Source organism: Pieris brassicae, chromosome Z (genome assembly GCF_905147105.1).
Source record: "Pieris brassicae chromosome Z, ilPieBrab1.1, whole genome shotgun sequence".
NCBI classification, from domain to species: Eukaryota; Metazoa; Arthropoda; class Insecta; order Lepidoptera; family Pieridae; genus Pieris; species Pieris brassicae.
In genome coordinates this window covers 8,872,392-8,882,192 of record NC_059680.1, presented here as the reverse complement: position 1 = coordinate 8,882,192, position 9,801 = coordinate 8,872,392, and the positions used below count along the sequence as shown (strand labels likewise).

The window sequence follows — 9,801 nt, the reverse complement described above, 5'->3', positions numbered from 1 at the left end:
TACATAATTGTGTGGTTTAATATAATTATACCATAGATTGCCAGTTGTGTCATAGTTCTCTATTCCAGTCTGTGGTTTAAAATTTGGAAATTTATTTTTATTCTATGGTCCATAGAGTTAATTCATTCTGAATTAAAAAAAAGCACGGATCTTTTCAAGTTTTCAAAGCGGCACGTGTAGACGCGATTCGCTTTAACGTTGCATGGAATAAATAGGTAGGTTCAGAGTATTAAGTTATAATTTTAAAATTCAGTCAAATTAAAATAGTGCTTTAACTGTAGAAACATTTATTAAGAAGTGATTCATCCGGAAACATATGTCGTGCAATTATGGTGTTGGTCTATTGCAAAAACTAACACGAAGTGTTCACGTGTAAATTATTCGTTTTATTGCAGTTTGATTTCTATTCAAAAATGCCGTCTGACGCCAAAAAACGCGCTCAGCAAAAGAAAAAGGAGCAAGCTACTAACAGAAATAAAAAACCTATTGCCAAAATTACATCGGGCGAGCAGAATGGAACAGAAACGAATGGCACCACTAAAGAGGATCGTGAGCTCACTGCCGAAGGTACGTTTTAGCTACGTCATACAATTTTTTATCAAACTTATTCATTTATAAGATTAACATACCAGTGTATCTCTTATTATGGTTCCTTTACCTACTTCTACCTACTGCTACTACAGACTAATAACCAAATAAATACTATAAAGATTTTATATCTAAATAAATATTTTGTGTGATTCAGGACTGAGCTTAGCTTCAATATTAATAAATGTTGTCTGTTGTAGAGGCGTTATGTTTGAAATTAGAAGAAGAAGCTAAACTGAACTCAGAAGCAAGGTCCTGTACTGGTTCTCTAGCAGTTCATCCACGCTCGAGAGATATTAAAATAGCAAATTTCTCTATAACTTTTTATGGAAGTGAACTTCTCCAGGATACTTTGCTAGAGTTGAACTGTGGAAGGAGATATGGGCTTGTGGGACTCAATGGATGTGGTATGTTTATTTTGTATGATACTTAAAGTGTATATAGAAATGTTTCTGCAAGTTTTATTTAAAACTTGAAGAAAGGAACTAATTATTTAATGCTATTTAAAGAATTGAACAATATCTTGTATTGTTTCTATTTGCATTAAACAAATTGATGATTATGTAAAACCTGCACTATCAAAGCGAATGTTTAATAAAACAAAGTTAATTGTTTTCAAAAAATTTAGTACAGATATACAAGTATTTTTTTTAATAACATGTAATATTGGCCAATAATTATTTTTATTTAATGCTACAAGTTTTAAGCACAGTTGTTAGTATTAGTAGTTAACATATATTGCTTTTTACAGATATGCGAAATTCTATATTCAAGTTAAGTCTTCAATTATATTTGCTCTGCGTTGTATACTTAAACCAAATTCAAAGATATAAAAATTATGAAGTTCAGTAAACTTATTTATGTTCATAGAATAATAAAGAATAATCTAAGACCTAGAAAAAATATTAATTAATTATTTACTCTACTACTTATAAGCCACTTTTATGATAGATTATTTGAATGTTGCAAATTGCAAATGTATGTATTTTTCTCTAATTAAATTATATATATGATAAAATTGAATTATATTGTTATTATTTGTATTCTATCATTTAACCTAAAAAGCAAATGTTTAATCTTTTTTTTGTTTCAACAGGAAAATCATCATTATTGGCTGCACTTGGACGTCGTGAAGTACCCATACCTAACCATATTGATATCTTCCACTTAACCCGAGAAATGCCTGCTTCTGATAAAACTGCCTTACAGTGTGTAATGGAAGTGGATGAAGAGCGTATTCAGCTTGAAAAACTTGCAGAAGAACTTGCTCAAAGTGAAGATGATGGTATGTGTTTTTTAAATTATATAATAAATAAAAATTATATTACTATTACCAATTAATTGTCAGAATTTAATCAAGTGTATAATATTTACCCATGGCTATTTAGTGTTGACTCCATTTTTGTGTTTATTTAACAGAAGCACAAGAGCAGTTGCTTGATGTGTATGACCGCTTGGATGATTTGAGTGCGGATACTGCTGAAGCTCGAGCTGCTAATATTCTCCATGGTCTTGGGTTTACTAAGGAAATGCAACAGAAAGCTACTAAAGATTTTTCTGGAGGTATAGTTGGTTAAACTATTGTATGATTTTTTACTAATTTACATATCATATTTTACTATAGTCATTTCTTTATTTTTTTATTGAGGAGGAAAATATAATATTACTGAAAGCATGAACATTTATTTAAGTTTTAAGTGATTCACTTTGAAGAAGAACAAGAAGGTACTGGAAATTTAAGTAGAACCTTGAGTTTCAACAATGTTTAAATGGAATTGTTTGTTATAAAAATGATAATATATATATTTGTTTAATGAATCTAGATTCTCGGTCTAGACTAATACCTAAAAACTAAATTGTGCTCTTACAGGTTGGCGTATGCGAATCGCGCTGGCGCGAGCATTGTACGTGAAACCCCATCTCTTATTACTTGACGAACCTACTAATCATCTTGACCTGGACGCTTGTGTGTGGCTGGAAGAGGAACTTAAACAGTAAGAAAATCATATAATAATGTCCAGATTATAATTTTTTACAGTTTAAGATATTTTTTGTCTTAAAACTACGCACTTTCATATTTGCAACACAACTGACTTTGCACTATTTCTGAAAAAGATATACTTCTATTAAATATGATTATTTATTCTTATATTATTTTAGATACAAACGTATTCTGGTGCTGATATCCCACTCGCAGGACTTCTTGAACGGGGTCTGTACAAATATTGTCCACATGAGCAAGCGTCGGCTTAAGTACTACACTGGTAACTATGAAGCATTTGTGAGGACTAGAATGGAACTCCTTGAGAATCAAATGAAACAGTACAATTGGGAACAAGATCAGATTGCACACATGAAGGTATGTTAAAGAACTTTGAACAGGAAATATCTGCTATAGTCAAGAGTTACCCTTCTGTGGCTTTTGCAATACTTAGTTTTGAAGATGATTTAATACAATAATACTACTATACTCTTGTAATGTGAAGTATGAGGTCATCAAGGTACCTTAAAACTTCATATAAACGAACTATATAATATTAATAATCAATGGTGCTACAATCCATTTTAGGTCTGCGCCGCAGATTTTTTAATATGTTCCATGATCTAATAGACTTTTTTTGCTTAAGGCAATTCGGTCTCACGATGTTTTCATTAAATACATAGAAACTAAAGTCCATTGGTGCATAGACGGGTGCATGAGCGTCGAAACTGCGATACGACGTAAATAATTATATACGTATTATTTTAACTAAATAAAAAAAACATTGTTTTGTGATATTTTTTTCTTAATGAACAAATATCAGCCTTCTGTGCCTGTACTCGCTGTCGATTTTGGTGTTTAAGTCATACCGGTTTCCTTACGATGTTTTCTTTTAGCATACGGACGTGTGTTGATTGCGAATAGATAAAAAACACCTCAGGGTTGAGAGGCGCGGCTTGAAGGCACTAGGCCAACACTGCTTACTTATATTAAAATATATTTTTTTTAATTATAGAATTATATAGCCCGGTTCGGTCACGGTTCCGCAAAGTTGGCTCGTCAAGCTCAATCTAAAGAAAAGACATTGGCTAAAATGGTGGCTCAAGGGTTGACTGAAAAGGTTGTTGATGATAAAATTCTTAACTTCTACTTCCCGTCATGTGGAAAAGTTCCGCCGCCAGTTATTATGGTGCAGGTAAGCTTAATTTAATAATGTATAAAAAATAGAATCTGCATCTCAAATTATCTATTGTTTAACTTATTTGATCAGTATCTTTATTTTATGTATTACATGTTATTTTAAAAACTATAATTTTGACAGGTACAAACTATTAAAATCTAATTACATTTAAAGAAAACACTTTTTTACCAGATTTAAGCTATGTATTATTATAAAATTATAATTATTTTAGTTTTAAATTTCTCCCGACGTTTCGCTTCAATTTGTAATACATAGCTTAAATCCGGTGAAAAAGTGTTTTCTTTAAATATGTAAAAGCTATGTTAACAAAAGACAATCTAATTCCATTCTACAAATCATTACTGTAAAATCTTGGAAAAAAATAAATAAAACATGGGAACTTATAAAGTAACCAAGATTATTTTTGTTGTTATGGGCATATGATATTCCTACCCTATATTATATAAACGTGTGTTCTAGTATTAATTCATAAAAAATATAAATAAGCTTAATTTGCTTAGTTACTGAATTGAACTTATTTCAGAATGTATCGTTCCGGTACACGGATGAAAGTCCATGGATCTATAAGAACCTTGAGTTTGGTATTGATTTAGACACCCGGCTTGCTCTGGTTGGGCCTAATGGTGCTGGCAAGTCCACTTTACTCAAATTGCTCTATGGAGATGTAAGTAATTTTACAACAATATTTTTATACTCACAACATAGGTGAGTTTCTCTCAGTTGATTAAAATTCAACATTTTCCTAATGTAATAATTGATATATGAAAATCAAATAAAATAAGATTTAATTACAGTTAATTAATCTAGGCTTTTGTTTGAGATCTTCTATACTTAAATTAATACACTACAAACTAAAAAATAACAGTGAGTCTCTTTCTCTCATCCTTATTTTGCTCTTCCAATGTCTCACCTCCCTTTTTTTGCTTCTATCCGTCTCCACTCGTTAACTTTGTCTTAGTTAAATAATTAGTATTTATTTAAAAAAAACTTAAATAACAATTCTTTATTTTTATTTTAAGTCTTTTACCATTATTAAGGAGTCTTTCCCGTTGCTTTAAAGACTTTAATCATACATTTCTCTGTATTTTGATGCTTTAGCCGATAATTAATTAATGTTCATAGTGAAACAAGAATAGTAAGGACCAGTTATTAGCTAATTGTTTAACCAACTCGGTGACGTACGCAACTAACAATACCAGTTTTTTAAATGACTACACAATATATAACGCATACATATTTTCAGCTTGTACCGTCAACTGGCATGATTCGTAAGAATTCTCACCTTCGCATTGGGAGGTACCACCAGCACTTACACGAGCTTCTAGATCTTGAGCTCTCGCCTCTTGACTACATGATGAAGGAGTTCCCCGAAGTCAGGGAACGGGAGGAGATGAGGAAAATTATTGGCCGCTATGGCCTCACCGGCCGACAGCAGGTTTGTTTATATATAAAGACTACAAAAAGAGAAGTACTTTACACGAATATATGTCTAGCAATTATTAATTGGCTACATAAAGTATTGTTTTATAAATATAAGTTTGGTTTATTGTAACTTTAAAATCCTAACTTTTTAAAAATAGCTTTGATTTTTTTAATATTGGTATTTACAAATGTATTCATAAATGATTATTATTGATAGATATGTCCGATGCGGCAATTGTCTGACGGGCAACGGTGTCGCGTTGTGTTCGCCTGGCTGGCATGGCAGACCCCGCACTTATTGTTACTAGATGAACCGACTAACCATCTTGATATGGAAACTATTGATGCCTTAGGAGATGCTATTAACGAATTTGACGGCGGCATGGTTCTTGTTAGTCACGACTTTAGACTAATTAACCAGGTATGTATGCTAAACTGTAATTAAAAGATATTGCTACATATATTATTTAAACAGGTCTTAAACACAGCGTTTTTCTATTAAAAAGGTTTCAATGCCACAAAATTTATGTACTCCTTTAATTTAAGTTTTCTATAAAAAATAATATAATGAGCTAGCTGCCCCCGCGAACTTCGTTTCTCCTTAATGCCTAGCCTACATTTTTAGTGCATACCAACATGGAACATTTTGACCAGAGACTGTTCGATTTTCCGCAATGAAAACTTTTTAGGTTTTTCTGTGATTTTCTTCAGAGTTCAAGTCATGAGTTCTTAACTAAAGAATAAAAAATAGGGGTTGATTTTAGAGGGTAGATGAAAATTAAGGGTTGTGTGTATTTATGTATGCTGTCTCATTAAAAAAATAAAATCATTCTTTTTGGAATGGTCACCCCGTGATCACTTAGGTGTCTAACAGATATATATATATAGTAAATGAGACTTTATAAAATATGAAAACCCGCAATCCACCATTGGTATACACGAATTGTTTCGTGAGGCAGGAGTTGGCAGGCACCTTTTATGTTATATCGAAAACTATGTACTGTTTTTCTGGGAACCGAACCTGTGGATAACCTTGGATATCGAGATTTGAAGTAATAGTAACATTTACATACAGTTTTGTAAAGACAGAGCATTGCAATCGTTATCAATGTTTTAGGTTGCCGAAGAGATTTGGATTTGCGAAAATGGTACTGTCACTAAATGGGAAGGTGGTATTTTGAAATACAAGGATCACCTCAAGTCGAAGATATTGAAGGACAACGCTGATAACGCCGCTAGAATGCGAAAATAATAAGCACATTCTGGGTAACTCGGTTTTAGTATTCAAATCAGTTATTGTTGATTATTAGGTATCAAGGTCAAATCAGTTAAAAATAACCTATAAAATTAAAATAAAATTTAACATTGCAACCAATTTTTTATATTTTCCTGTATTCGTATTTTTTAAAGGCAATTAATAGTTTTCAGTCAATTTGTATTTTATAGAATTACCTACACCTTTATCAAATAAATTGAGCGCATTTTAATTTGATGTTTCATATTATTGTTGTCTACTGTTCACTAATTGTTACAATTTTATCAATTTAATTCTCAACAAAGGTGAATAAAGCAAGGCAGCTTATATTAAACGATGTATCGACTATATAAATGATTAACCAAACTAAGCTAGCTTTCATTGATTAGAGAATAATTTGAAATCCCTAAATGACATAATTATTAGATATTTTGCCTTATAAATTTATATATATTCCGCATTCTACCGACACCATTTCTGCAGTCAAGTGTAATTAAATATTTTAGTTAAATATGGCCTTGAAAGATTAGTGAAAAGCTGCTAGCGTTGTAGCTTTATTTTAAGGATTCTTGGATTTTTAAAATTTTTAAATGATTATTATGTGAGGATTATATAGTATTGCTAGATGCACGAGAAAACTCCAATATATGTAAAGGTCCATAGTTGAAATAAGGAATATAAAAAAGTTTTATACGCGTAATAAATTTATTTAAAAAATAACCGTAGTGTTCCGGTTACCCAGAGTGGTTTTTTTAATCTATTTGTGTCGTACATGTAATTGTATGGACAATTATATTTCGGGATTTAGCACATCATTTAATATGTGAGAAAATGTGTATTAAAACCACTTTTAACAAAGCTTCCTTAATTAACTTGTTTATGTTACAAAACAGTGAAATAGGAGTATTATTATATTAATAGTGATATTTTTCATATGTTATCTATAGTGTGGTGCAAACCACAATGTAATAGTAAATGATAGTGAATGTTGTACAGCAAAAGTGCATTATAGAAATAAAACTGAATTGTTATCACCGCTCTCTCGTAATTTTTGCTTTGCTTAGAGCTGCGGCTGTAGTAACACCGGTGTTGAATAATGAAACTAGTGGCATCGGATTCAACGAATTCCTTGTATGGTTTTATTTTCATGCTTTGCATTATCTTTTATACAAATAATTCAATACGATGAATCTGATGCTTGCAGTATCTATGGATAGCAAGAATGTTTAGTCCAATACAAATCGATGGACCAATCATTCAGTGTGATCTAGAAACTAACTGATAAACGCTAGTAGTCTCAATAAAGTGATTAAATAGATTTTTGTTTGTTTTATTTATATTTTAGGGGACCTTAATTATCATGTTAGTTTTATTTATAACTAACCCGATGAACTTCGTATCGCCTGAGACAATGAATGTCGTGTTACAGATTAGCTGAACTTGAAAGTAGTAGAATAAATACAAAATAAATTAAGCTCATTACAAACGCCGAATTATATACTCCATATTACAATGTATATTGATTTATAGTGTAAGTAGCTTGATATATTTTCCTTAGTTTACACAAAATAAATTTCTGAACACATGCATAAACTTTTGACAACCAACATATTATATGTCAATCGCCTGTCATTATTGACATCATATTATCCTTTATTTTTAAAATATAAAATACGCCATTATTTAATTATTGTGGATATATCTTGTCGAGTCGAAATCTTCATTTTAATACGTTCTTTAATTCGATGGGAGAGTTAACTGCATTGACGAGATGAACATTTTTGAGTATTATGAAGCCCAACATAATAAAAAAAATAATGTTACATTTTGCATTATCAGCATGAGGTTTAGGTCAATACAACTTTTTAATTTTTTCTTCCTTTTGAATGTTTAATTATATTTTTGTGTTTTCGTCAATTTCAAAGTTATTCTGTTATTCGAGACGTATTCATTACAACCAAAAAAACCATACAATGCGGTCCAGCGATCTCAAGTTATACTGTACGGTTCGAAGAAACTCTACTTTGTTGAGATATAGATTTAAATGTATTAAGATGAATTATAATTAATAAAAAGCAAATAAAGCCAAGCAATATAACATGAAAAAATTGGTTCATAATCTACACTAATTAATAAGGGAAAAAAATTTCAATTACCAAAACATTTGGTCCTTATATATGAAATTGACGTTTTGTTGAAATGGGGGCTTAGTCAGGAACTGTAATTTTCAAACACATTTAGTTTTCTACTTTCTACATACCCTTCTGTTACGGCTTTATTTATTATATACCACTACTACATAGCGATCACGACCGCTCTGTCAAGAGTGTACCGGACAAGAAGAAGACTGTTACTGTAGGAATTTCAAATTCAATTTTTTACAGCTATTTACTCGCGTATTTGTTTTTCGAAAACCATGATTCATATAATTTTTCCGTTTAAATTTTTTCTTTACGTCACTTATTTTTAAATGGATTAATGAAATGTATGGCAGCGGTGTCGCAAAAGAAAACATAGTGCATGTTTGGCTCCAACGTTTTCTTTCTGGAATTTTCGACCTACAGAACATGCCCCGTGGACGACCGGAGACCAAAGTTGATAACGAAGACTTGAAGTTAGCTGCAGGCTGCGTTGTTAGTGTTAAAACTGTATTTATTCACTTGAAACAAATTGGGAAGGTAAAAAAAGCTTGAAAGGTGGGTACCTCGCAAATTGAGTGAAGCATATCGACAACGCTCGTCGCACGCTGCATTACATTACTGAACCAGCACAATAATTAAGGGATTTAAAATCGAATCCTTTGATGAACAGGGGTAAGCGATAATCGGGAGCGCTTATAGCAATGGTTGAACCCAGCGGACCAGCAAAATCGTGACTAAAGCGAAGATTTACTCCGAAAAAGTTACTTGTGAGCGTTTGATGGGCTAGTGCTGGGGTCTTAACTTTAACTTTCATAAATCTGGCCAGATGATTGAGGCGGATGTCTATTGTCAGCAACTGCAAACCATGATGGAAAAACTAGCTGATAAACGACCAAGGCTGGCTAGTCGCTCTAGGCCACTGCTGCTTTACAACAACGCTAGGCCACAGACTGCTACCAAATTGGAATGCCTTAGACATCCACCGTATTCGCCTTGCTCGAACAGATATCCATTTTTTTCGAAATTTAGAATATTTCTTGCAAGGTACAAAATTTAACTCTGTTGGGGCAGTCGAAACCGCCTTTAATGATTTTATTGTCCGAATGGTTTTTTTTTTCAGTAAAGGGATAAATTAACTACATACTACACTACAACTAAGATAGCAAAAGTGCATAGATAACAATGGTACATACTTTGATTAATTAAATATATT

The 9,801-nt window shown here is 31.8% G+C and overlaps 1 protein-coding gene across 1 annotated transcript; it reads left to right on the top strand.

Moving 5' to 3' along the window:
- Nucleotides 1-79: 79 nt before the first annotated feature.
- Nucleotides 80-7,765, top strand: LOC123718978 (ATP-binding cassette sub-family F member 2). The gene is made up of 12 exons (XM_045676007.1): nt 80-215; nt 396-567; nt 789-995; nt 1,685-1,873; nt 2,008-2,151; nt 2,459-2,582; nt 2,749-2,947; nt 3,585-3,764; nt 4,294-4,434; nt 5,014-5,205; nt 5,410-5,613; nt 6,310-7,765. The coding sequence occupies exons 2-12, from the start codon at nt 414-416 to the stop codon at nt 6,442-6,444; spliced, it is 1,869 nt and encodes a 622-aa protein (XP_045531963.1). The 5' UTR covers nt 80-215; nt 396-413; the 3' UTR covers nt 6,445-7,765.
- The last annotated feature ends 2,036 nt before the right edge of the window (nt 7,766-9,801 follow it).